At 40.0% G+C, this 27,731-nt stretch overlaps 1 protein-coding gene across 1 annotated transcript; it reads left to right on the top strand.

Annotated features, from left to right (window-relative positions):
- Positions 1 to 28: 28 nt before the first annotated feature.
- On the top strand, positions 29 to 27,731 carry LOC104893619 (wall-associated receptor kinase-like 20). The gene is made up of 4 exons (XM_010679749.4): positions 29 to 402; positions 718 to 1,635; positions 25,921 to 25,980; positions 26,227 to 27,731. Exons 2-4 carry the CDS (start codon positions 774 to 776, stop codon positions 27,303 to 27,305), a joined length of 2,001 nt encoding a protein of 666 aa, XP_010678051.1. The 5' UTR covers positions 29 to 402; positions 718 to 773; the 3' UTR covers positions 27,306 to 27,731.

Here is a 27,731-nt window from a genome sequence, read left to right as displayed (position 1 = left end):
AAAAAATATTCACCATGCTTATGGTATATCCAATCACCAGCCACCCACGTGTATGATAATTTTTTTGAAAAATGAGACGAACAAGTTAAAATGAGACGGAATAGTGCCCACTAGCCGAGGTCATCAACCATTCGAAGCAACATATACCGAACTCTGCTCCCTCTTAGATTTGCACTCACCGGGAAAAAGGTACAATTTGGTCCCTCAGAGATCATAACCAGATCGAATGAGATAAGTGTCGGATGCTACTTCTATGGTGGGTGAACAACAAATCCGACGACAATGTTACTGTAAAGTATATATCAGGAGATCTCATGCTAGTGAAACGCACAGTGCGCGAAAAGGAGGAGATCAAGTGGAAAGCTGATCGAGGCAAAAATACGAGTCTCTCTAATAACCTAGGTAAATGTCCTTAAAATACACTTAAGTGTGTTAAAAACGATATTATAACGATCTCAGCTTTGGATCCTGAAATCCCACAATAAAAAAAATGGCAATGCAATACCCAAGTAACGGAAACAATATCAAAGGTAAAGCAACTGATTTATACATTGGTTGTCATCTTCTTTCAGGAGACTAAACTTATTAGATTAAACCTTGATCATCTGTGTTGCATTCTATTTATTTGTCAGTTGTCACGATATCAAGGATATTCTCCCAATCTTCTGTCTGCTATAAGCCTATTCCTGAAGTACCTTTTTTTTATTTCATTAACAGTGTAAATTAACTGCCAGCATCTTTCAACACAGCTCACCTTCTGCAGCTCCATTCGCATGATGCGCATGATGAGGGCAGTCCTGCAGCTCATTGTAGCAACGCTTTTCTGCTTAACCAGCACAGTCATTGCAAACTTAGGTTGCCCGAACTGTGGTGCTACACATGTGCCTTTCCCACTCAGCACTTCACCCACCTGTGGCCATCCATTATATAAGGTTCGGTGCACTAAAGGAACATTATGGTTCGATACACTTAATGGTTCGTCCTACGTCGCAAAGTCCATTAATCCACAGATGCAACAGCTGGTAATTCGCCCTCAAACCGTTGATGGGAATACATGTATCAACTCTGATTTCCACGCTGGAGGAATCTGGCTTGATGAAAAGCTCCCCTTCAATATCAGCAGCCGGAATACTATTCTGAAAATTAACTGTACAACTCTTGCTTATGATTCAACCATGAACTGTTCCTCTAACAACATATGCTACAGGCATGACTCTATTTTCTTTACATATGTACCAGCATGTTTCTATTTACAAATGAAGTCAGACTTTTCTTCTTTTAGGTATATAAAAGAAAACCATGAGGTAGCAGCAAGATGTGGTGATACACATGTATGTTGCTCGTTTACGGGTGGGGGTTCCCAAAACGATCATAACGTGAAGATAACGCCAGAAAAATGTGCAGCATACACGAGTTTCGTAGGATTGCCATTGGATACTATAAAGCCAGTAAGTAAGTGGCCAGATCCAGGCGTAGAGATTCAGTGGCTGCTGCCTCCGGAACCAGATTGCTCGTCAAATTGGGACTGCAAGAAGTTGCCAAAATCTTCATGTATGCCTGATGTTGCAAGTGGAAAGAGGCGGTGCCTGTGCAAAACACAATATCAGTGGGATCCCATTCATGGAATGTGCTCTAGTAAGTCATCTACTTTCAACTTATTTTACTCAATCATATATCCGGAGCAATTTAGCTAAGCAAGGAAATAAGAGTTTTCAACGATGAAATAACTTTCATGATAAAATGTGCAAACCTGTAGTCAAATTGATTGTGTATTTTGACCAAATTTCTCTGAATTAATAATATTCTAATTAAGTTTATCATCTTCTTAGTTGCATTCCCCAAAAAGCGGCGATTTTAGGAATGGTTGGTCACACCACCCTTCATTGTCCATCAACCACCAACCACCAACCACATTATAACTATAACTAATGTATCAAACTAATATCATAATAAGATATCATAATGAAACAAATAGTATTTAGAAATTACTACGATTGTTCACAAAGACTTGTAATATAGATTCTAGAAATTTCCATTGTATATAATTTATCATTTCCTTGTAGAATATAAATTGCAATATGAATTTGATTAGACAAACCAAATTTGTAAAACTATGAGATTCAGTAAATGATAATTATCCAAAATTCAATCAATTTTTATATCAAATTAGATACTTTTTAGTGTAAATTTCACACAAGGATCAATTTGAGGGGGTTGACAATTAACTTGCAAATAATAAAAACTTGCGAGAAATAAAGTTGCACAAAGTAAAAGCACCAACACAACAATTTTTACGTGGAAACCTTTTGAAAATGAGGAAAAACCCACAGGAGGATTGGTATCCTGCCAAATTCACTAAGTTGCTTTAGTTTGTCGGGAGTACACGTGTTGAAGCTAGTGAGGGAGTAGAGAGAGTAGTGAGTATGGGATGATTTACAATAGAGAGCTAATGAACTGTTTATACTACGCCATAATAATGACGTTGTTGTTTTAACCGTTTTACTCAAGGCATTTGATTGGCCTAGATCCTACTTAAATGGGTCGTGCGCATATCTTCTATCTGGCAGTTATTCTTCGTTCCACTTCTTTCTCCAACATATGCCACTTGCTATAATATAGGAATCCTTGCTTCAAACGAACTGCCATGTCGTCAAGCCTTATTTCCTTTATGCATTCAATTACTCGCTGCCATATGTCTTCACAAATAGATGCAATCTAGGGCGTTCATTTACTCGCCACGTCAGAATAAATTGAACCCTAACAATAGCCCCTAATTTTCTTTTTTGGGCTATAAAACGAATGAAAGAAAATTATTTGAACTTTGAAAACTAGGCAACCATCTTGTAAATCGCGCCTCATTATGACAATTTTCTTTCTTTTGCATGCTTTGACTAGACAGTTTTCTTCCTACATATCTCTATAAATACCCTTTCTTAGAAAGCAATCAATTTTTTTCAGCTTCTACCTTTGTCTGCTTCAATCTTTCTTCCAGGTAATTCTCTTCTCTTGTTGGTTTTCTTTTGCGAGTTTTGTATTTCAAATTTGCTCTTTGTTTTAGCACGTACTTGGCTTTGTCCCTTTTTTCCATTATTTCATTCACCATGACTAGAGCAAACCCTAGTACGAGATATAAGCTTTGCTAATCCTGTTCTATAAGCGACCGCTTTCAGTTCTGCTATAAGCCTTATTTATGGAAAAGTATTTAAGTTCTCCCTAAGCGCTTGATCATTGTTCTCAAGATTTTGATGCTTGATCCAATAAGAGGGAAAACCCACTTCTATCGGGAATACAACTTTTGAAGGAAAAGCCAACTTGAAAGGACTCTCTCGTGTCGCTTCCTTTTTAGTTATCTTGCTTGCCCAAAGAACAGCCGGCACCATGTCGGCCTAGCTTCCTTTAAATTCATCAAGCTACTTTGTCAAAGCATTCAAGGTCTATTTCTTTGGGGCATGTGCCTACCCATTGCTTTGAGATCATATACGACTGAGTACGCGAACTTTACTCTGAATTCTGATAGGAATGCTTGTATGGGACGACTCGAATTGGACGCCATGGTGAAAAACAATTGCCATGGGAATTTCGAGTCTGGTCATAATGTTCTACCAAATGAATTTATTTTAGTTTTCCTTGATTTTTGTTGTCGGCTCTTCCTCTATCCACTTCGTAAAAAAGTCAATTCCCACTATTAGAAATTTCCTGCCTCTCGTTGCTGCTGTAACTGGTTCTAAGATGTCCGTTCCGCATTGGGCAAACGGTATCAGACACAATATTGCAGGTCGTTAGCAAGCTTGTTGATGGCGGGAACAAACTTTTGACATTCATCAGATTTCTTCACATAACTCTGATCGTCCGCCAACATACTTGGCTAGTAGAACCCTGCCCTCAGAGATTTTAAGGCTATCGACATTTCGCTAATATGGTTACACTAAATACCCTCGTAAATCTCTTCCAGTATTTTAGCGGATTCTAAGACGTAGCACATTTTAACAAAGGTAGGCTGAAAGACTTCTTATAAAGTTCATCTTGATAGATGACGTACTAACTTGCTTGTCGTTTCAATTTCTTGGCGGCCATAGGGTCCTACGGAAGCTCACTCTGTTAGCTTATAGGCTACCAACTCGGTAAATCACTCTCCTTGTTGGTTTATATTGTTTATGGTCATAATTTTTTAAGTGATGCTTTTTTCTTCACAATATCTACTCTAAATCGGATCTCTCAATGTTGAATGTATTAAAGCTAGCCACTTTAGAGAGTGCATCTGCTTTCGTGTTTTCGGCGCTAAGAACTACTTGAATTCAAGGTGGTTCAACTAAGCCATCATTTCCTTGGCTTTCTTAACATATTTTTGCATGCATGTTACTTTCTTCAACTTCAAACTTCCCTTTTAGTTGCATTAACCAACTGTGAGTTTATATTCAATAGTAAACTTTTAGCTCCTGCCGCTATACACATTCTCAACCGGCAATGATTACCTTTTACTCAGCGTCATTATTAGATACTGATAAGGTAAACTTGATAGCATATTCATAAACGTTTCCTTTTGGGCTACTAATAACAATACCAGCTCCCGATCCGATAACGGTAGAGGAGTTGTCAACTACTATCAACTAAGTTTCCTTTTCTTTTATCTCTTCTTCTTAATACGAAGCTTCTAGAACGAAATATGTCATGGCATGCGCTTTGATGGCAGTCTTGGGTGTATACTATATATCATATTTTCGACAATTCTAAGGCCCATTTAAGCAAACGACCTGCATTATCCCTTTTTTACAATGTTTATTCTAGTGGTGATTCACCAAAATATGAATGGGATGACAATCAAAATATGGCTTGAGTTTTCTTGCGACAATTATCACAGTTATGGCCATTTTCTCGACCAGCTGATAACGACTTTCTGGTCCATTAAGGATGTGACTAACGAAGTTGGATGTTGTTTCTTCTCCTTTTCCACCAACAAAATTATCGCAACCGTTTTTTAGTTAGGTCAAGATATACCAATGTGGTACGTCCCCCGTTTCCTATTATGGTAGGTAAGCTTTTTAGATGCTCTTTGACTGCTAAAAAAGCTTTGCTTTGCTCCTCTCCCCATTCAAACTTTTTGTTCCCTTTTAGTTGTGCAAGGAAAGGCAGCGCCGTATTGACTGACTTAGAAATGAAACGAGTGAGGGCCGCCATTATTCCTCTCAGTCCTTAACTATCCTTAACGTTCTTTGGCTCAGGTAAATCCATGATGGCATCAACCTTATCAGGGTTCACGTCTATATCTCTTTTACTTACGATGAACACCAGAAATTTACCAGCTCTTACTCCAAATACACACGTTTTTGCGTTGAGCTTTGTCTTACCTTTTTTGAGAGTGCTGAAAGTATCTTCAAGGTCGTGTAGGTGTCCACGGTCAGTTTTTCTCTTAACAATGAAATCGTCAACCTATACTTCTATGTTTCTCCCCTTCTGATCCACGAATACTTTATCAACCAACTATTGATATGTTGCTCTCGCATTAGATGGTTAAAATGACATTGATTTATGGTTGTAGTCGCTGCAATCTATGTTACATGCAGCTTTTCTTCTGCTAGCCTCCAGTAAGTAAGCGAATTTGGTGATAGCCTGAGAATGCATCCATGAAGCTTAATAGTGCGTGACCACTAGTAGTGTCTACAAACTAGTCTGTTGTGGGAAGAGGATAACAATCTTTGGGGTAGAATCTATTCAGATATGCGAAATCCACGCACATTTTCCACTAGTCATTAGTGTTGTAGCCTAAAAATCAAGGGCTACTAAGATGACATGTGGCGCATGCTTATGAAGGTAAAGTATATAGGTCAGAAGATTATATCGGCTAAAGTACACTTTTATGAGGAAAAAGATGTACCAAAACCCTTCTTATGACCCAAAATTGTACTTAGGCCCAGAGAAAGCAACTCATATCTCTGCATAAAGGTGAGGTGTGTTGTCCAATCAGCACCTTCCACGTGTCACCATTTTATTGCTTAGCCAATCAGATGCACTCAAATTAGGGTGACATCAAGGTACAACAGTCATTTCAAACAATATAAATAGTCCTTGAAATCAGGAGAAAGGGACGTTTTCCGGAGGATAGTACTGCTATTCTGCCATAAATTCTCTTTCTCTCTCTACTTTCTCTCTCTAAAAGTTCCTTCACATCCCTGATATCTGACTTAAGCATCGGAGGGGAAAATACCACCCAAACCTCCAGGGTGGGTCCCTTTTTGCAGGTTGCTGATCGGAGTTCAGAATCGGGATTCGAGCCCAATCATTGTTGCACAAGTCTCCAAATTAAGAACCTGAAGTTGGGAGTTGTTGTATTAGTTTACTAGTTTCATACTATGTAACATTTGGCGCCGTCTGTGGGGAGACGCAACAATGACGGATTGTCACTCATCAAACGTGGCGAGGAACAAAAGTTTCAGGGTTCAAGTAGATTACACTATAGATGACGAGAGGCCACCCCGAGGACGGGACATGCATCATGCTGCCGTTCATCTGGAGGGAAGAATAGTGACCCCTGTCATCCAGGAAAATCTTGATCGTCCAGTGACAGATGGTCACTTTTAGAATGTCTTAAATGACTTCCTGGCCAGAATGGCCGCTGTCATGGAAGAGCAAATTAAGAACAATATGTTGTTCTTTCAGATAAGTCCAGGAGGAGAGGCAGTAGAGCCGCTCAAAGCGAGGTCTCAAGAGGGTCGTCCAGGAACTAGCCGGCCACCTCGACCAGAGTTGTCCAGGCCGCCTTCTAAGGGAAAGCAACCAGCTGTTAGTGACTCAAGGAGGAAGATGGACTGGAAGCTGGTAGTCCGTTCAGGAGAAAATATTCCCCCTACTGGCCACAAAATGGAGACAGATCCGAGGGAGTATCTGGAAGCCAACAGAGCGGCAGCTCAGCAGCGTTCAGCCTCTGGTTCCACTTCTTATATGAAGGACCCGTTGTTAAGGCTTCTGTCCAGAACAACAGGATGAAGTCATGGACCTTCGGCTTTTCAGCCAATGGTGTACAGGCATCAGGCCTTAGCTAACACCTCTTTTAATTCGGTACTAAAGGAGTATCGCTGGGAGCACATACCCATTGAGGGTCAGGTTGGGGCACTCCAGATCAATTGGCCAACTCCTTTCTTGGTCAGAATTATGGAGTCCCCTCCTTTCCCAAAGGTTAAGCTCCCGACGATCGAGCCTTTCGATGGAACAACAGATCCAGATGATCATTTGTCAGCCTACAAGCACCAGATGTACGTCCAAGGAGTTGACGACGTACATGGTGTAAGAATTTTCGAACCACATTGAAGGGAGTGGCGCAGAAGTGGTTCAACAATTTACCTCCTAACTCAGTGAACAATTTCACTGAGCTTAGTATCTTGTTTACCAGCCATTTTTTGGCAAACCGTCAAGAGCAGAAGACAAGCATGCACTTAGGTAAGGTAGTTCAAGGGCCTAAAGAAGCCTTAAGGAGTTATGTGAAGAGATTCAATCTGGAAGCATTGCAGATCCAAGATCTGAATGCTGGAGTGGCATTTGACGCCTTCATCCGAGGTTTAAGACCTGGCAGCTTTAAGTTTGATTTAGTGAAGAAGAAGATATCAACCTTAACAGAGGCTCTGAAGGAAGCCGAAGCATTCATCCATGCCACGGAAGTTTGTGCAGAAGCCAAACAGCCGGAGGCGAAGAAAGCTGAAGAGGCAGTTCAGCCAAAAAAGAGTCTCCCATGAAATTTGGGCGATGACTTCAATGACCACCTCGTCCAAGAGGAGCAGGAGGTCTGAGCCGATAGCCTCAGTTGAGCCCATAGAGTTCAACAAAGATCAGTATTCCATTCTCATGGAAATTAAAGATCTGCATGAGTTGAAGGCCCGGCAGAGATGAAGACGCCCTACAGAATAGGGACAAAAGAAAGTATTGTCATTTCCACAAGGATTGTGGTCATGAAACGAATGAGTGCAAGCATCTCAAGAGAGCATTGGAGGATTTGGCTCGAAAGGGAAAAATGAACTCTTATCTACCTTCGTTAGGAAGAAATTCCAGAAAAAAGACAATCGTCAGGGAAGAAGGATGGATGACGAAAGCATTGATGAAGACGTTGTAATGGTAATCGCTGGGGGATTCGCGGCTGGAGGTCCAACAACTCGCGGCCATAAAAACTATCTGAGGGAACTCAGCCAGGTGATGCTCACCAATCATGCAGAGGCTGATCCTTTCCCCAAGATAGTGGTCATTGAGCAGGATCGGGGAAAGATAAGAACCCCTCATGATGACCCGCTGGTGGTGAAATTGAACTGGGCGATCCTGATTGATACAGGAAGTTCCACCGACATCATTAGCGCGGATTGTCTCTCAAGATTATAGTTTGATGAGAATGAATTGGTGCATGTAAATCATCCATATTGGTTCGGCGGGGGGGGGTGTAATTCATCCTATGGGACGGTTACCCTACCGTTAGGGTTGGAGACAAGGAAGCTGCGAGAACGCTTTTTGTGAAGTTCCTGGTAGTACGAGATCTGACAGCATACAATGTCATCCTCGGACGACCTACCTTAAATCATATTAAAGCCGTCATTGTAACTCACCTGATGCTCATGAAATTTGAGTGTGATGGTGGGAAAGTTGGGTCTTTGTATGGAGACCAGCAGGCGGCTAGAGAATGCTATCTTACTATTTGAGACCATCATCATGGAAAGAGAAATCAAGCGGCCAAAGGCCATGGAGGATGAGCCGGCGAAAAGTTAAAGGCCATATAAGTGAGTTGAAGCATGAGGTAGAGAAGGCTCAGGCAAAGCCCCTCCAAGAGGGCAAGCCGTCCATGCTCTTACCTAGCAAGAAAAGGAGATGTTTGTCTATTAAAGAAGAAAAAAATTCATCTGAAGAAGTAATGGCTATCATGAGCTTGGGACAGAACGTCCAGAGCCAGTGGAGAGCCTAGTGGAAATCTGTTTAAATCCAGAGCGTCCGGAGAGGACATTGAAGATTGGATCCGTCCTAGGTTCTGAAACCAAGGACGTCTTAGTTGCCTTGACATGATACCTTGAGAAAGTGTAATCTTTTCTTAGTACCTCACAATGAAAAAATTAGAAATGTATACATGTACCTTGGCTCTCCGTCAAGCAAAATTCATATAATACAGCTCTACTTCTCTCCTATGACTGTCCCTCTGTTTGATTTTGTTTGCTTGATTTAGTTAAAAACGCATACTATCGTTCAAGCTGACTAATAAAACAGAGCAGCAAGTAAAAACACCTTCTATTAGGAGATTGGCCAACATGTTATCATCCTTATAAGGACAAGTACATGGAATCGGCCTGCACCTTGTTTACTTAAAGAGTAAACATCTCCTAAACAAGGTCGGCTGGAATTTGGACGCCTTAGTAAAGGTATCCTACTTTCCGTCCAAAGCCATACTTCGAAATAACAACCTTAGTAAAGGAACAAGTTATTTCACAATTTAACAAAGATGGACGGGTTACAATAACCTTCACAAAATGTCCAAGTTATTAAGCAAATTATGGTCTTTCTCCTTCTTGAAACAAAGAAAGGTCACTAAGACCTCTTCGTCCAAGAAGGGGGGCATATAGGGACCTAATTTATTGCAAATAACTAAATCTTTGTCCAATGACGAATAATAGCCAAAATTCAGGCCGAGCAAGTTATTAACTTAACAGTTCTTAAACTCACAAGTTTTCAACTTAGGCATCTGATAAACGTCTTGATATATTCGGCCAAAAAGAGCCATTGGATCAGATGAAGTGTGTTAGGACGAATTGCTTTCGTACTTGGGCATAAATATTTGATCATGGTCGGCAGCTTTGGTAGCGTCAGTGACAAGTTTTTTGTTCTCTTTCCTCAGCTGCCTTGCCCAGTCTTCGACAATAAAGCTGCGAGCAAAGAGCTGTCAAAGGAAAGACGAAAAGTGTTAGGACGGATGCAAAATTAAAAAATATATCCAAGTATAGAATTCAAAACGTCCAAGGAAAAAGTTACCTCTGCAGCCAGTTGAGACATGTAGCCAACATGCCCTGATGAGGCTCCCCTCAAACCCTTGATGTAAGGTTCAGGGAAGCATTTGAAAAGCTCCAGCTTGAGCTTCTCTCTGTCAGCCGAGCTCATCTTCAAGAAAGCGGTCGAAGACTCATCGTCAGATAGAGTGGGAGAGCCGGCTGGAGCTTCTTTAGCTTTGCCCTTTCCCTTATCTGAAAGAGGTGACTCGTCAGTATCTTCAACGGGTATAACGACAGTCTGGCGGTTAGAGGGACTCATTGGCCGCCCACCAACGCGCAGGGTTCCAATGATATTTGAATAGTAAGACTCACCAGAGGAACGGAAGGCCGTCCTGTAGGCCTCCGGCATCTGAGCCACCAGCTTGGCAAGTGGCCCAGAAAAAGCGGACCCATCCACAGCCGCGTCCAGCTGGGAAGGCTGATCCCCTGTTCCGTCCAAAGCCACAACCGCGTCCGGTTGTTCAGTAGTCAGCTCATCGGTCTTCGGGAGCTCCTCCTCAGCCGGAATGTCAATCACGACCTTGGGAATAGGCCGCGATGCTTTTTTCTTCTTGGTCGTGAACCCCCTTGCCTTTTTAGGGGGTGGGGCATCGCTGGTAGTGGCCGGTCATTTCTTGACGGCCGCCTTCTCCGCCAATACCTTGGACGTTGGGGCATTTTTCTGAAAAAAGTAAGTAAAAATGTTAGTCAAAAGCAATTAAAGAGAAAAGAGAAAGGAAGACGTCCAAGACTAGCTCTGGACGTTTTGCTCTTCAAAGAAGGAGCTCGTCCAGAAATTAATTCAAGACGTTCTACTCCACAAAAGAAGGAGCTCGTCCAGAGTCAATTCAGGACGTTTTGCTCTTCAAAGAAGGAACTTGTCCAGAAGTTCATTCAAGACGTTCTACTCCACAAAGAAGGAGCTCGCCTAGAGCCAATTTAGGATGTTTTGCTCTTCAAAGAAGGAGCTCGTCCAGAAGTTCATTCAGGACATTTTGCTCTTCAAAGAAGGAGCTCGTCCAGAAGTTCATTCAGATGGTTTTGCTCTTCAAAGAAGGAGCTCGCCCAGAAGTTAAATCAGGACGTTATGCTCCACAAAAAAGGAGCTTGTCCAGAGTCAATTCAGGACGTTTTGCTCTTCGAAGAAGGAGCTCGTCCAGAAGTTCATTCATGACGTTTTGCTCTTCAAAGAAGGAGCTCGTCCAGAAGTTCATTCAGGACGTTGTGCTCCACAAAAGAAGGAGCTCGTCCAGAGTTAATTCAGGACGTTTTGCTCTTCAAAGAAGGAGCTCGTCCAGAAGTTAAATCAGGACGTTCTGCTCCACAAAAGACGGAGCTCGTCCAGAGTCAATTCAGGACGTTTTGCTCTTCGAAGAAGCAGCTCGTCCAGAAGTTCATTCAGGATGTTCTGCTCCACAAAGAAGGAGCTTGTCCAGAGCCAATTCAGGACGTTTTGCTCTTCAACGAAGGAGCTCGTCCAGAAGTTCATTCAGGATGTTTTGCTCCACAAAAGAAGGAGCTCGTCCAAAGTCAATTCAGGAGGTTTTGCTCTTCAAAGAAGGAGCTCGTCCAGAAGTTCATTCAAGACGTTCTGCTCCACAAAGAAGGAGCTCGTCCAGAGCCAATTTAGGATGTTTTGCTCTTGAAAGAAGGAGCTCGTCCAGAAGTTCATTCAGGACGTTTTGCTCTTCAAAGAAGGAGCTCGTCCAGAAGTTCATTCAGATGGTTTTGCTCTTCAAAGAAGGAGCTCGCCCAGAAGGTAAATCAGGACGTTCTGCTCCACAAAGAAGGAGCTCGTCCAGAGTCAATTCAGGATGTTTTGCTCTTCGAAGAAGGAGCTCGTCCAGAAGTTCATTTCATGACGTTTTGCTCTTCAAAGAAGGAGCTCGTCCAGAAGTTCATTCAGGACGTTGTGCTCCACAAAAGAAGGAGCACGTCCAGAGTCAATTCATGACGTTTTGCTCTTCAAAGAAGGAGCTCGTCCAGAAGTTAAATCAGGACGTTCTGCTCCACAAAAGAAGGAGCTCGTCCAGAGTCAATTCAAGACGTTTTGCTCTTCGAAGAAGGAGCTCGTCCAGAATTCATTCAGGTTGTTCTGCTCCACAAAGAAGGAGCTCGTCCAGAGCCAATTCAGGACGTTTTGCTCTTCAAAGACGGAGCTCGTCCAGAAGTTCATTTAGGACGTTTTGCTCTTGAAAGAAGGAGCTCGTCCAGAAGTTCATTCAGGATGCTCCACAAAAGGTGGAGCTCATCCACAGTCAATTCAGGACGTTTTTCTCTTCAAAGAAGAAGCTCGTCCAGAAGTTAAATCAGGACGTTCTGCTCCACAAAGAAGGAGCTCGTCCAGAGTCAATTCAGGACGTTTTGCTCTTCAAAGAAGGAGCTCGTCCAAAAGTTCATTCAGGAGGTTCTGCCCCATAGTGAGAGAACTCGTCCAGAGTCAGTTTAGGACGTTTTACTCTTCAAAGAAGGGACTCGTCCAGCAAAAAAAAAAAAAAGAGAGAGAAGGGCAGTTCCAGGTCGGTTAAAAGAGGAAATCAACCGTCTTGGCGCCTAAATGATAACTTCTTCTTTTAAGGGGCAAATGTTGTAGCCTAAAAATCAAGGGCTACAAAGATGACATGTGGCGCATGCTTATGAAGGTAAAGTATACAGGTCAGTAGATTATATGGGCTAAAGTACACTTTTATGAGGAAAAAGATGTACCAAAACCCTTCTTATGGCCCGAAATTGTACTTAGGCCCAAAGAAAGCAACTTATATCTCTACATAAAGGTGAGGTGTGTTGTCCAATCAGCACCTTCCACGTGTCACCATTTTATTACTTAGCCAATCAGATGCACTCAAATGAGGGTGACATCAAGGTACGACAGTCATTCCAAACAGTATAAATAGTCCTTGAAATCAGGGGAAAGGGACGTTTTCCGGAGGATAGTACTGTTATTCTGCCATAAATTCTCTTTCTCTCTCTACTTTCTCTCTCTAAAAGTTCCTTCACATCCCTGATATCTAACTTAAGCATCGGAGGGGAAAATACCACCCAAACCTCCAGGGTGGGTCCCTTTTTGCAGGTTGCTGATCGGAGTTCAGAATCGGGATTCGAGCCCAATCATTATTGCACAAGTCTCCAAATGAAGAACTTAAAGTTGGGAGTTGTTGTATTAGTTTACTAGTTTCATACTACGTAACAATTAGCTTTTTTCACCATAAACACATTGTACAACCACTCTAGATAATCACAAGTTTTAAAGAAGTCAGCTACCAATAGTTTATCTACTTCATCCTTAATGGCTTTGTTAGGGCGCACTGCACTGTCAGCATTCAGAAGATGTACCATCACGATGGGTCTATTCAAGACATCTCATCCTCTCAAAGTAGAGTCACTAGGTTGACTTTGACCTCTGGGTCCAAATCTGTCCCGACAGTGGCCGTCCTTGTTGGATCTTCACCTAGCAACTCCTGTTTAGATTCTCCATCAAGCTTAGGCCTTCGCGTATCATCGTGCCTGGCCTCCAATTCGTGCATAGTTATTTCCATCATTTTCTCATTTATTTACAGGGTCCTCTTCGCACGTTAATGCTTTCTATTTGGCTCTTTGCTCCTTTCGTGTTGGCGGACCCAACTATTCTGCTGGGGTTCTCCTTGCTAGTCGGTTTAGAGCTGTCAGATAACACGATTTGGTCGTGTCCTGATTGCCTTTTACCTTTGTTGTTGTACCCTGGTTGGATACATATAATATTGTTAAATGATAAGTAGATACAACTCCCTGGACATCATAAAGAAACAATTGTTCCACTATTGCATTGTATGCTCTTGGCACGTCCACCAAAAGAAACTCTACCATCACATCCCTAGCTTCCTCATTTTCACCCACTATGACCGGCAGCTACATACCCCTCTGAAGGACCACTGATGCTCATGTGAACCCTATCACTTGGTAGTGAACAGGCTCTAGGCGCTCTTGACCGATCGTCAGTTTTTCAATGGTCGATAAGAATAGTATGTTTGTTGAGCTTCCTCCATCGATTAGAATTATATGGATTATGTAGTTTGAAACTTTCAGGGTGACAACTAGAGGGTCATCATGAGGATAACCAACATGCTTTGCATCCTCCAATGTCAAATACATGTCCGATTCTACTGGCGGCTTTCTCCATTGCAGATTCTAATTATAGACTCTAAGAGTAAGTAGTGCGATTTCAACGGGGGGCTTGACTTGTTTCATGCTTGCTTTGGCTCCATTCATACTGCCGTCATGAATGGGACTATCACTGATGACGTGAATTTCCCTAAACACGACTGAAGATTCTGATTGCTTGATTTACACTGAGTGAAGTATCTTCTTCTTATCAGGTCCTCTAAATTATCCTTCAAGTGTCTTCCATCCTTAGTTAAATGTCTGTGATCCCCATTTAAATCGCACCACTTACTCTTATCACCATTTTTGTGAAACATTTGCTTCGGACACTTCCAAATACTCACAATGAATAAGAATATTCTTATTCATTGTGATGAGTATTTGGGCTCTCGATGTTGTCAACTGTGTATATTCATCAAGCTTCCCCTTTGGTCACTTTTGCCCCAGTCTCCGTGATTATGTTCATTCCCCTTCTTAACCATGTTAGACTCCAATCTCTTCTCATATTGACCACGATCATTGTCCCGACCCTTCTCTTTTTTTCCGCTTGGCTTCTTTCCTCTTCTTGAGCTCCCAATGCTAATTTCTCACGGCCTTATTAAAGTGTTCACCACTGATCCTTCTTTCAACCATATCATCAAGGCAAGAACTTCAACGTCCTGTTGCAGACGAGGAATAGTGACTGCTTCTACATTAAAACGATCTATGAAATCGCGAGGACACTCTGTTTCTCCCTAATTGGTTGACAATAATTCTCCAGTAATGCTCTCATGATGCCATTGCTCACAAAATGAGTATTAATCATTAATGACAGCTGAGAGAAGTGAGAGGTATTACCAGGCTTAATACTCCTAAACTATGTCTAAGTAATCTGATCAGGGAAGGACTAGCATCACACTAGATACTATCTTTACAAAGTGTGTTTTGTGAGACTTTGCAACTTTTGTGCTCTTGTAACTTGAGACTTGTAAAAATTGTAATTTATTATGTATTGTGGATTTAGTTGTTTAATTTATGATGTTTGTAGTGTATTAACTTTGAATGTTTGTTGTGAAAATGGCATTTAGGCCCATTTAACTAGTAGTACTTTCTAGTTAGTAGGCCTTTAGGCCCATTTATTTTTATTTTTTGAATTTTATAGCTCAATTGGCCCAAATTAGTATGTTGTTAAACTTACAACTGGGTACCCAATTCTGGATCTGGCACCCAGCGGTTCCGGGTGTGGGTCCAAAAATTTAGGACCCGGTTGGACCAATTTCAATTCCAATTCCAGATTTTAAATACCCACTGGGTCCGGGTCTATGAAATTCTACCGGGTACCCGGTTGTGCTCACCCCTAGTAGATAGTGTCCAACTGAGTGTATAAATACATGTGTCCCTCATATGCCGCGATATGGTCATCAAGATTAGAATTGGCATCATACGTGCATGACGACATTTTGATTTGTGTCATGGGACGATTTACAATTTCTGACACCAATGGAGAGAGCTTTCGCTTTATCAGCAGGGGTCCACCAGCCGAGTAGTTACTAACAACGTTCGTGATGTACTCTCGATAGGAATGACCCTGAACTTCATCCTTAGAGTTATCAATCTCCTATATCTCCAAGATATGTTCTTCATACTCTCATCTAATTGCCTTTGCAACTGGCTCCCTTCCTTAGTAAAGGTACGCATCTTTCGAATCTGTGTGTCGTTCAACATTCCTACCGGCTAAAGCCACTGGTCGCTTATGATGTTTACCGGCATTAGTATTTCGAAAAAGGGTTTACCGGCTAAATTACGGATTAGTATCATGAAAAATGCTATCCGAAAATTTAAAGATCAGATATTCGAAATTTTCAGATAGGATCATCGGATATCCAAAAATAAAAAAAATGAAATTTTCAAAGGAAAAATTTCATAAAAAAAGTTTCGGATTGGATCATCGAATATTTCGAATATCCGGCCTTGAAAACGGATATTTCCGATCTGATATCTGAAATGAAAAACTCCAACCCGTATTCGATTCGAAAATTTTAGGATATCCCATCGGAAGTATCCGAAAACTAAAAAAGTGGATCGGATATTCGAAAAATCGGATCGGATTGATCTGATCACGGATCGAATACTTATGAACACCCCTAGTTAGAAGCAGCTGCCCATGGATGGCAGTGAGGTGTGTGCTTGAGGTTCTTGATGCTAATTAGTGTTTATTTAGTTCTAAACATGCTTTTGGTTTCACTAATTATGTTTATTAGTTAGTTAGGTCCTAAATCAGCTTTTGTGAGTTTCGATTTTGTAATACTGGTTGTAATTTTCTTAGTTTAAGAAACAATTTGGACGTGTAAAGCAAGGGGAAACAAGCTCCCAGCCGAGTAGTGGATGTGGTTAAGCTACTTGCTTAGTTTGAGCGAATTCCAAGCCTTCCTTCCTAGCTAGGAGAGCTCCCTATTTGCTGAGTAACAAAAGATAACAAACAGGCGTGTATGCATCCCCTTTTTGGTCTAATGTGGGTAAAAGATGTTTTGCAGCATTTCAATGAATTCTTTTCGTGGTTGGAGGAATCTTCAAGTGTATGAAAGCTTCCTACTGGTTACAAATTGTTTCCAAGCATCCAATAGCAAAGAAGCTTCCATTTTTTTTAAAGTGTACCCAACCAACAATTTCAGTTGCCTTAGTTTAGGGGTTTATGTTATTTCTTTGTTACTTTAAGACTCTTAGCTATTGTACTTATCCTATAAATACGCTTAACGTATTCATATTTAGGTGGGTAGGTCTTGTTGTTGAATGAAATAGTGAGCTTTGATCTTGTTATAGAGTTGTTAACTCTAAAATGAACTATAGTGTGATCTTATGTGTAAATCTTGAACAACGACTTCAAGAGAACCTCTCCCTATCGGGAGCCTACATTATTTATTGGTTTCCTTCACTATTGACTCTTAAATATATAAACACATAAAGCGTAGTAGTTTGGTGAACTCGAATCAATCAAGGACCGCCAACCCTTCTCTTTTGACGACCTAGATTTTTGACCCAATGCAAGAACCAAAGTAAATTCAGACTCTAAGGAAACTATTAAAAGCGGCACAACCAAAGGTATGCTATAATGTTAGGTTTTGACGACTAATGGAATCAACTAGGTCAAACAAACGTTAAAGGCCTTCGTTCGTAACAAGAGTGCGATCTAAAGGAAACCTCAGCTTAACTCGAAATAGTGAGTGTTTATACCACCACATGAACGTAAGGATAGTCCATGACGAGAGTGCCCTTACGACGCAACACTAAACTATAGCCGTCGAAAAACTTTTAAAGCACCTCCCCATTCTAAAGTAACCCCAGTTTATGGCGTCCTCACGCATACCATCATCAAAATGGAATGAGTACCACTACAATAATTTGTTGGCGGCGATATAGTTGGTAAACATTGGTTTTTCACAATCTGGAATTATCTCGTGCCTATCCTCTGAAGCAACGACACATACTCCCCTCTCAGTAAATGTTACACATGTTCTGAGTTGCAGGATTAATATCCATCGCATCACTAGTAATGTGGGGGGATGGGCCGTAGGGTGTCGCGACGCTGGTAGACATATTGGTCACTGGCCTTCATAATTGTTGCAATTGAATATTTGTCATCACCTAAATCAATGCTAGGCTATGTAACCAATCATACTCTCTTAGGGGAGGGACATCAAGTGTGAGACTAGCATCTGGAGGTCGATTCCTTATGGTCTTCCTAGCTTAGAATTTGGTGTCTTAACTCTCTTAGCGTATGTTTATCCCTATTTAATTAGTGGATAAAAATTGTTCAATTAAATTCTATTGCTTAGGTGTTCAACGGTCGTCAAGAAACTTCGATCTCAATTCTCTCTCTCCCTCTCATCAGTAAGGGGAATGTTAGCCAAAGGCCTAGTTTTTATTCTTTATCGCTAGACGCAGACGAAGAGTTTTTGCTAGGAGATGAAGGGGAAGAAGGGTCACTCTCGATCATAAACATGTCACTTAGAGTTTTTTCCCTATTAGAGTGGTCTGACATTTCTCATGCAAAAAGAGAAGAACTTAGGCAAGAAAAAATGGGGGAAAAGGAGTACTTCAATATAAAGGGAAGTCAAACCGTCGCTAGAGTAAAGTAAAAGCACTTCAACAGCCCAAAAAGTCCTACTAAAAGTAATGTCCAAAGGAATTGCGAGCAAATAACTTAGTAAAAGATGAAACCTTTACTGGAGAATGTTCCGGAAGATACGAACCTCAAACTCTCACAGATACCTAGTAAAAGAAACCGTTAACGGTTGGTTAAATTCAGACCGGGAAAGTGATGAATGAATCTTCTTGTAAACTTCTGAGCAATTTGACGTACGATTATGAAGAAAGAGCTTGCAAAATGCCAAGAGAAAACTATGGAAAGAAGAGGAAGAAGTTGAAGGAAGGACATAACAAATATAAGAAGCACGACTTTGTCCTATATAGACCATCAAATGGATCGATGGGATGAAAGGCCCCTTGAACTCCCTATTCAGATCTTTGCCAACTGTCACACGCATGACTTATCCTAATAAAGAAAATGGGCGAGTTTTGGTAGAAGTAATTATTCCATTTATTTGAATTTTGTAACTCCCCAAGCTGCCACGTGGCATAGTAGGGAAACTCACCTAGCACGCTACATTCACCCGCGTCCAAAATAACATCACTGACAGTCAAGACCCCCAATGTTGTAGGGGGGCGAGTTGTGTGGCTCGTACCCACGTACGATAGGAAACATGTATCCCTTATGTCCGTCATAGCTATATCAAGATGCGACAATTACATGAAGCTTGAGGTTAGTTCGATGACTAGTCCGACAACATTAGACGCCGTCAACTAATAGGAAAAACTGAAGAGAACCTTCCTTATTTTAGGATCATCACAACCTTACACGTGGACAAGGATTAGAGATAAAAAAAGATGAGCTTCTCTTGAGAAACTTTCTCTCCAAGTTTCTCTCGGTGCATATCGTGCACAGTCACCATGACAAGAAAGGCGGGTGGAAAATCTCAAGGTGCAAATGATCGCAAGCACACAACGAAAGCTAAGGGTCGAATGTCAGAGTCTCAAGCATTAAGGACTCGTTCCATGGATGAGATTCTAGGAGTAGAAGCCTTGGATTTTAGATTAGGGATAGGTGAAATCCTAACTTAAAAGTCATTTGTTCAACACCTGAAGCAACAATTTGAAGTTCAACATATGTGTAATGAGTGGCTGCAATCTATTCATCGAAGTGGAGATCCTATTCCAGTTTTAAATCCTGCAAAATAACTTGCTGAGTCATTCTATCAAACATATTGATGTTGATATTGAAAATGAAGTTTTGAAGGAGAATGTAGTTCCTGTGAAAATTGATCTATAGGATATTCAGGATCAAATTTCCTTTTGGAATTCCTCTATAATATGTTACGTATTGGGAGCTAACCCTCCAATACCAGTTATGGAAGGGTTTTTCAGGAGAATCTGTAGAATGTTTAAGGTGGCATTGATGAAGAAGGGAGTGTATTTGGTGCGATTCTCAACGATGGATTCCAAGGATAAAGTGCTGAATGGCCATTATTTTTTTTGATAAGAAACCATTAGTGGTGAAGCCTTGGACTCATGAAATGGATTTTGAAAAAGAAGAGATCAAAACTCTTCAATCTGGGTGTAGTTGAAGATAGCTTTGAAATATTGGGGGTGAGAAATCACTCCATAAGATTGTTGCTCAATTAGGTGATCCTATCAAGAGGAATGAAGCTAAGAGGAATAGGGATAAACTCCAATATGCAGGGATATTGGTAGAGATGAATATAGATCAAGAGTTTCGTAGTCATGTTAATTTCATCAATGAAGTGGGGGAGACTGTTGTGGTGCATGTGACATAGGAGTGGAGACCTGTTAGATGTGGAGTATGTTGTAATTTTGGGCATGAAAGCAAGGAATGTAGAACTCAACATGTAAGAAAAGTATGGGTTCCATATGCTGTACAACAAGAGCAGATAGTGAGGGAGAAGGAGACTATTGTTATTGAAGAAGTACAACATCGAAGTAGAGAGATGCAAATTGATCCAAATGGCTTTCAACGAGCACTGAAGCCTATTAGATTGAGAGTTTCTAAGTGTATAGCCACAAATATAGAAAATTCCTTTCAGGAACTACTGGATGCAGAAGACAATCAGGGTGGCAGGAATGTATTGCAACAATCTGGGAGGAAAGATGTTTTGGATGATGAAGATTTATGGAACAAGGGAGAGGGATATCTCACTATCCCAATTGGATATAATCATAGTATGGAATGTTCGAGGAACAAATAATGCTAAAAAACAAAGAGATGTGAAAGACTATATTCATATATTTTCTATTGGCATTGTTTGTCTCTTGGAGACAAAGGTAAAGCAATCAAATCTAGGGAAGCTTTATCAGCGAATATTTGAAGGATGGTGTTTTACATCAAATAGCAGTTACCATAAGGGAGGTTGAATAGACCTTGTTTGAAATCAGGAAGCTTCACTATAACAGTTATCAAAGGGACAAGTCAGCTGATACATTCCTATATACAACCTAGAAGTGGTGCATCTGGGTTCTATTGTACAATGGTGTATGTTTATAATGCTAGGGCAGGGAGATGTGCATTATGGGAAGATTATTTAAAAAGAATAAGAACAAATGCAGCATGATTAATATGTGGGGATTTTAATTGTGTCATGAATGTTGATGAAAGAATTGCTTCATTGGTTAGGGAGGTGGAAATGAGAGATATTAAAGAGTGTATGGAGGCAGGTGCACTTGCTAATATCAAATGCTCTGGCAACTTCTTCACATGGAATAATTAACAAGCTCGAGAAGATAGGTTGTTTTCAATATTGGACAGGATGCTTGCTAATCTGGCATGGCAAGATCTCTTTCCCACTGCAAAAGTTAATTTCCAGATGAAGGAGTATTTGATCATTCCCTACATTACTCTCAGTGTATAGGGATGAGCATAATGGTAAAAAAATTTAAGGTATTTTACTATGTGGAAGAAAGCTACACTACTTAAGAATTAGTGAGGCAAGCATGGAACACCCTTGTACAAGGCTAAAAAATGTTCATTGTTATGCAGAAACTGAAGCAAGTTAAGGTAAGATTGAAGGAGCTGAATAAAAGAGGGTTTCATGATCTGCAAGTAGAGGAAATCAAAGCTCAACAGGCTATGATACATGCTCAACAACAGATGCATCAGAACGCAAAGTGATAGAGAGTTGGCAGTTGCAGAATTAGGAGCAGTAAAAGTGTATAAAGAAAAGCATGATACATATGTCTCTTTTTCTAAAGAAAAAGGCAAGGCTAGACTGGTTGATAGTTGATGATGAGAATACTAGGGTATTTCATCAAAGCATCAAAGCAAGGAGGATGAAAAACAGATATATAGCATCAAGGATGAAGAAGGAAAATGGAATAATAAGACAGATTCAGTAGCAAATGCTTTTGTAGCTTAGTACAAGAAGCTATTGGGATCTAATGTAGATCAGAGAATTGAAGCAATGGGACGAATTGTTCAAGCTGGTCCACTAGTATCTGATGAACATAGACTGAATGCACCATACATAACTGATGAAGTAAAAAATGCACTATTTTCCATCCCAGGGAGCAAGGCTCCTGGACCAGATGGATTTGGTTCATTTTTTTATAAAGATGCTTGGCATATCATAAGAGAAGATGTAGTAGTTGCAGTGTTAGACACATTACAGAGGGGAGTATTACTTAAGAAATTAAATAATACATCTATTACCTTAATTCCTAAGACTAGATGTCCTAGTAATGTCATAGAGTTCACACCCATCTCTTGTTGCAATACACTTTAGAAGTGTATTACAAAAGTTATATATTGCAGATTGAGGTAGATACTACTACCTGATATCATTGTGGAAATTAAGGGGGATTTGTGCATGGCAGATTCATTGTGAACAACATAATGGTGATTCAGGACATAGTAAAACATTCATTAGTGGAAAAATGAAGAAGGGCTGCGCTGAAAAAGGCCTGTAGGGCTGCGCTTTTTGACAGCAGCCCTTTCAATAGCAGCCCTTTACTTTTTAAGTAGGGCTGCGCTAGAAAAGCGCAGCCCTTCCTACCAAAAAAAATATAATTTTTTTTTTTTTTTTGACATTTTTTTATTCATAATCTCACATTTTCTGAAATTATATAGAAGAGAAGAGAAACGAAACGAAAATGAAAATACTAAACCCAAAACAAAAAAAAGAACAAAACGAAAATGAAAAAAAAGAACAAAAACTAATATACTGAAGAGAAGAAATTATAGATCTGAAAATACAAGAACATTAATCAAAAACAAAGATGAAAATACAAGAACATTAAACAAAACGAAGATGAAAATACAAGAACATTAATCAAAACAAAGAGAAGTATACAAGAACATTAATTAAAACAAAGAGAAGTATACAAGATCTATAGATCTGAAAATACAAGAACTACCTCCAAACATTAACCTAGTAATGTTTAAATACATAAAACAAAACCCTAATACATAATTAAGGAAAAAAAAATCGGAAAAACTTAAAATGGCTATTTGGAGCCTTAAACGAACTCGGATAGCTTAAAAAACCTAAACATCACGGCGTAGCGATGTGTTTGACTTGTTGGCCCGTTCCGCTTCCGAAACGGTATCACAATAGGCAATCGAACTCCGTCGGCATGATTAGTGCAAATCATTTCAGGCTTTTTGTCGCAACTTTTCTGGGAGTTTTTGAGAGAGAAGAGAGGAGGAGGAAAGGGAGGAGGGACGTGAGAGAAGGAGGAAAAGTGAGGAGGGACGTGAGAGAGGAGAGAGAATGAGGGATAATATATTTTGACGAATCCCGCTTAATATTTGAAGCCCGCGAACTTTTTTATTTCAAATTTTTTTAAGAAGGGCTGCGCTTTTCTTCAAAAGCGCAGCCCTACATAGGAGAAGGGCTGCACTTTTTTTAAAAGTGCAACCCTACTAAGTGAAGGGCTGCGCTTTTTTAAAAAGCGCAGCCCTTCCTGCGCAGCCCTTTCTTTTTTTCCCCTAGTGATTATGGGAGGAAGAAAGTGAGTCCAGGCTGTTTGATGAAGATAGATTTACATAAAGCATATGATACTGTAAACTGGGAATTTCTGAATGAAATGCTCCTGCAACTTGGCTTTCCAGATCACTTTGTTAAGATGGTGATGACCTGTATATCTACACCATTGTTCTCCATGTTGATTAATGGACAAATAAAGGGGTACTTTAAGTCAAGTAGAGGTTTGAGGCAAGGAGATCCTATGTATCACCTCCTCTTTGTGATTTGCATGGAATATCTTTATAGGATATTGTACAAGCTCAGTGAGTTAGAGCAATTCCACTTTCATCCCAGATGTAAAAAGATATAACTAACACATATGTGTTTTACAGATGATCTCATCATGTGTTGCAAAGGGCGTTCAAAATATTTTCATAGTCATCAGTCTTACAGGCAAATGTAGATAAATCTGTTGTGTATACATGTAGAATGAAAAAAGATGAAATCCAGAGAGTAAAGGATGCATCAGGGTTCACAAGAAACAAAATGACATTCAGATACTTGGGAGTTCCCATCTGCTCCACAAGATAACTGCCGCACAATGTGAAAGTATTGTAGAGAAAATGGTTGCTAGAATCAGAGTGTGGAGTACAAGAAATTTATCATATGGAGGTAGAACATTGCTCATTAATGCAGTGCTTTAAGCTTGCATAGATATTGGTCTCAAGTTTTTATTATTCCCAAAAAAGTCTTAATTGAAGTCACAAAGGTGTGTAGAGCCTTTCTATGGAGTAGTCAAATTCATACACATAAGGCAGGAGCTATAGCTTGGGATGATACTTGTTGGAGCAAAGCACGTTGAGGTTTAGGATTTAGGGATGTGATAGCTTGAAATAGTGCTTGCCTTAGTAAGTATGTGTGGGCTATTGCAAGTAAGAAAGACAATGTCTGGATAAGATGGGTGAATGCAGTATATATTAAGGGGAGTAATTGGTGGGAATATACTTCTAATTCAGGAGCTAGTTGGTATTGGAGAAGTGTTTGCAGAGTTAAAAAGAGATTGAAAGCTTTTTTATATATACAAAAAGGGAGATGTGTGAGATATCTGAATACTCTATACAAGAGGTGTATAATAAGTTCAGAGGGAGCAGACCTGAAGTGGCATGGGCTAAAGCAATATGGAATAGATTGTCCATTCCTAAACATAGATCTATTGAATGGTTGGCCATACAGGAGAGGTTGCAAACTACTGCAGGATTAGCCAGAATTGGAATTAGCAACTCAGATCAGTGTCTAGTATGTAAAGATGCAGTGGAATATCATAATCATTTGTTTTTTCAATGTAAATAAAGTGAGGCATGTTTGAAGGGTGTGAAGATCTGGTTACACATTCAAGCTACCACCAATGCTTTAAAGAGGCTTTTTAACTGGGTGAAGAACAACAAACATTCGAAGTTCGGAAAAAAAGTGATGTATGCAGGAGTTGTTGCAGTGGTATATCAGGTGTGGTAGGGGAGAAATAAGGTGTATTGGTACCAAAGTAGCCCAAGTATAGAATGGACTATTAAACAGATCAAATAGATTGTGAGAACTAGAATTGGAGCTATATTGTCCAAGAAGATTAGTAGAGAAGATTTTAATTGGTTCTTACAATTGTTATAGAGTAAAACTGTAATATTGAAGAAGTGATATCAAGCCTAATTAAGGGTCCAACCTAGTTGGTTCGTTAACTTTGATTTAGATTAGGTGTATTAATAGTTTGAAGCACTGAAAACTTACTTAATTAGCAAAAAAAAAAAAAAGACAAGGATTAGAGATCTTGTCGGAGAAATAATAATACTATAAATAGTCATTTGGTACTATTCTGCAGATGTATTCTAAACACACACATATTATCTACTGCCTCTCTCTCAATCCTTCAGGAACAAATCTCCGACTTGATCGTCGGAGGGGATTTCCTGGCATCCCCCGAAGATAGTTTATGTTTGCTTACATACGACTATCTCTTAGGTGTCTCCCACTCCACTCTTGGCAGGCTTATCTTGAAGACTTGCCAGTTGCCACATGTTTCATTACCTACACAATAAGTATGATTTGCTTGAACTAACATGTTTGATTCTAGCATTTTAAATATTATATATGGAAACAAGAAACTATTTGGTTAGGTGTTATTTCGTATGATGGATGGTAATGGATTCCATTCCATAAGTTTATGCACTCCCACCAACTTATTATCCTCCTCAACCTTGTGTAACACATTACCTTATCGTCTTTAATCTATGTCCTTTCCATTGTGGAACAAAGCATCTAATAGATACCCTATATATGATTCAATTCCCTTTCTAAACTATAACTTGACATGCAATGATGCAATGATGCAATAATCATTCACATAAATACAAGTCTGACTATAAATCATGTACTAATTTAATTTATCTTGGAAAGGACAGAGATCAAAGACGCTAAGGCACTAATTTAACTTTAGGATTCCAGTTTCCAATTCGAGAAACTTTTTGTAGATGGAATTTTATTCCCAACCCCTTACCTCATACAACCATTCTTTATCATTGTCGCTTCTCATATCCAGATTATATATCTCTGTGATGAAAATTCAGCTAATTTCATCATAATTTATAATTTATGAGAAACCACATCTCGTACATCAAAGAGGTGTACTATTATATAACCTGAGCATACTGCTGCTGTCAGCTCAAGCTTGCGAAAAATCTTGTTCCTACATGTTTTCCTTATATGTCCATATAACATCACTGAATTTTTCGTCTTTGCAGAAGTGACATGTCAAACTAAAAAATGTCGCGGAGAGAGAATGCGAAAACACGTGGCCAAAGGTACATGCATATTGATATATATAACATTCATATCAAAAATTTCTCATCAATACGGTAGGCCTGTGCTCAAGAATATAACATTCATATGGATATATATACACATAACCTGAACACACACTTGTGCACATACACTTCCGCATTGGTGTAACTTACACATCAGGAGGTATACTGACAATTTAAGGATCCTTGTAAATATTTTAAGCAATCAGAGAATGCTGTCTTGTTTATAGATATTCTTGTTGCCAGGTTTGAGTTACACAGGAGGTACAATAGCAATTTTAGGATCCTTTGCAATCCTTATATACATCCAGATCGAGCGAATCAAGCGACAGGCCCATGAAAGATTAGTTCAAGAACGCAGACAGATCTTAAATGCAAACAATACAAGTGGGAGATCAGCTAAACTTTTCTCAGCAAAAGAGATAAAAGGAGCAACAAAGAATTTCTCGAAAGAAACTGTCCTTGGTTCAGGGGGATTCGGTGAGGTTTACAAGGGTAAGTTAAAAGATGGGACCGCTGTAGCTGTAAAAAGGGCAAAATTTGGGAATACAAAAGGTGATGATCAATTGCTTAATGAAGTTCGAGTTCTATGCCAAGTAAACCATCGGAATTTGGTTAGGCTACTTGGATGTTGTGTTGAGTTGGAGGAACCTGTTCTCGTGTACGAGTACATCCCCAATGGCACACTCTATGATCAACTACACGGCTCTGCTAATAACGACATAAAGAGGGCACCTCTAGATTGGAAACATAGATTGGCTATTGCTCGTCAGATAGCTGAAGGCCTTGCGTATCTTCACTTTTCTGCTGTTCCTCCTATTATACATAGAGATATCAAAACAAGCAACATCTTACTCGATGACAGACTAGACGTCAAAATCTCAGATTTTGGCCTCTCAAGGCTAGTTGATGTGGAGGCTACACATATGACCACTTGCGCTCAGGGAACTTTGGGGTATCTTGATCCTCAGTATTATAAGGACATGCAATTGTCCGATAAAAGTGATGTGTATAGTTTTGGCGTAGTTGTGCTAGAGCTTCTTACTTCACGGAAAGCTATTGATTTTAACAGAGAGGTAGAAGATGTAAGCCTTGTTTCGTACATGAAGAAAATGGGAAACATACAGACGTTAATGGATGCAGTTGATCCTTTTCTTAAGGAAGGAGCCACCAAATTGGAGTTGGAAACTATTGAAGCTATAGCAATTTTGGGGATTAAGTGTGTGGGTGATCACAGGAAAGATCGTCCTTCTATAAGAGAAGTCACGGAGGAGATAGAGTATATGCTTCACATCATTGAAGACGAGGGTCACCTTGTATCATAAATGAGTCACTTATATAGTTTCTTTGAATAATAATGTTCTTCAATTTTCAGCAAAGAACACTTGGCTCAATCCATTGCCTGGCTAATAAATTACATTATGGATAAATATTTGGTCGGTGAATGGAAAGATAGGAAAGCAGCAATGTCACATAAGCATACATCATTGATAAGCGGGGGTTGTCGAGAGAGAGGGGCTCTGCCTTCTCTCTAGAAAACCCCAACCCTAGAAAGTTCCCCAATTCAAATTTTCAAGTCTTTCGCATCCTAGAATTATCTTCAGTCCTGTTATTTATGTTGTGCATGTACATGTTATGTTTTGATGATGAAAATTATATAATATGTTATAGTATGAAAGTATGTAACAGTTGCAACAGATGCATGAAGAAAGGAATTAATAAATGAAGACTTTGAAGAAAAGAAGAATCAA

This window comes from Beta vulgaris, chromosome 5, assembly GCF_026745355.1.
Source record: "Beta vulgaris subsp. vulgaris cultivar EL10 chromosome 5, EL10.2, whole genome shotgun sequence".
NCBI lineage: Eukaryota > Viridiplantae > Streptophyta > Magnoliopsida > Caryophyllales > Amaranthaceae > Beta > Beta vulgaris.
This window is presented reverse-complemented; position numbering and strand designations above follow the sequence as displayed.

Bases quoted from the DNA above. Each gene is read 5' to 3' on its own strand.
- LOC104893619 (XM_010679749.4), top strand. From the start codon at position 774: ATGATGCGCATGATGAGGGCAGTCCTGCAGCTCATTGTAGCAACGCTT. The intron at 1,636-25,920 runs GTAAGTCATCTA...TCGTCTTTGCAG, and splicing joins CATTCATGGAATGTGCTCTA to AAGTGACATGTCAAACTAAA. The intron at 25,981-26,226 runs GTACATGCATAT...TCTTGTTGCCAG, and splicing joins GCGAAAACACGTGGCCAAAG to GTTTGAGTTACACAGGAGGT.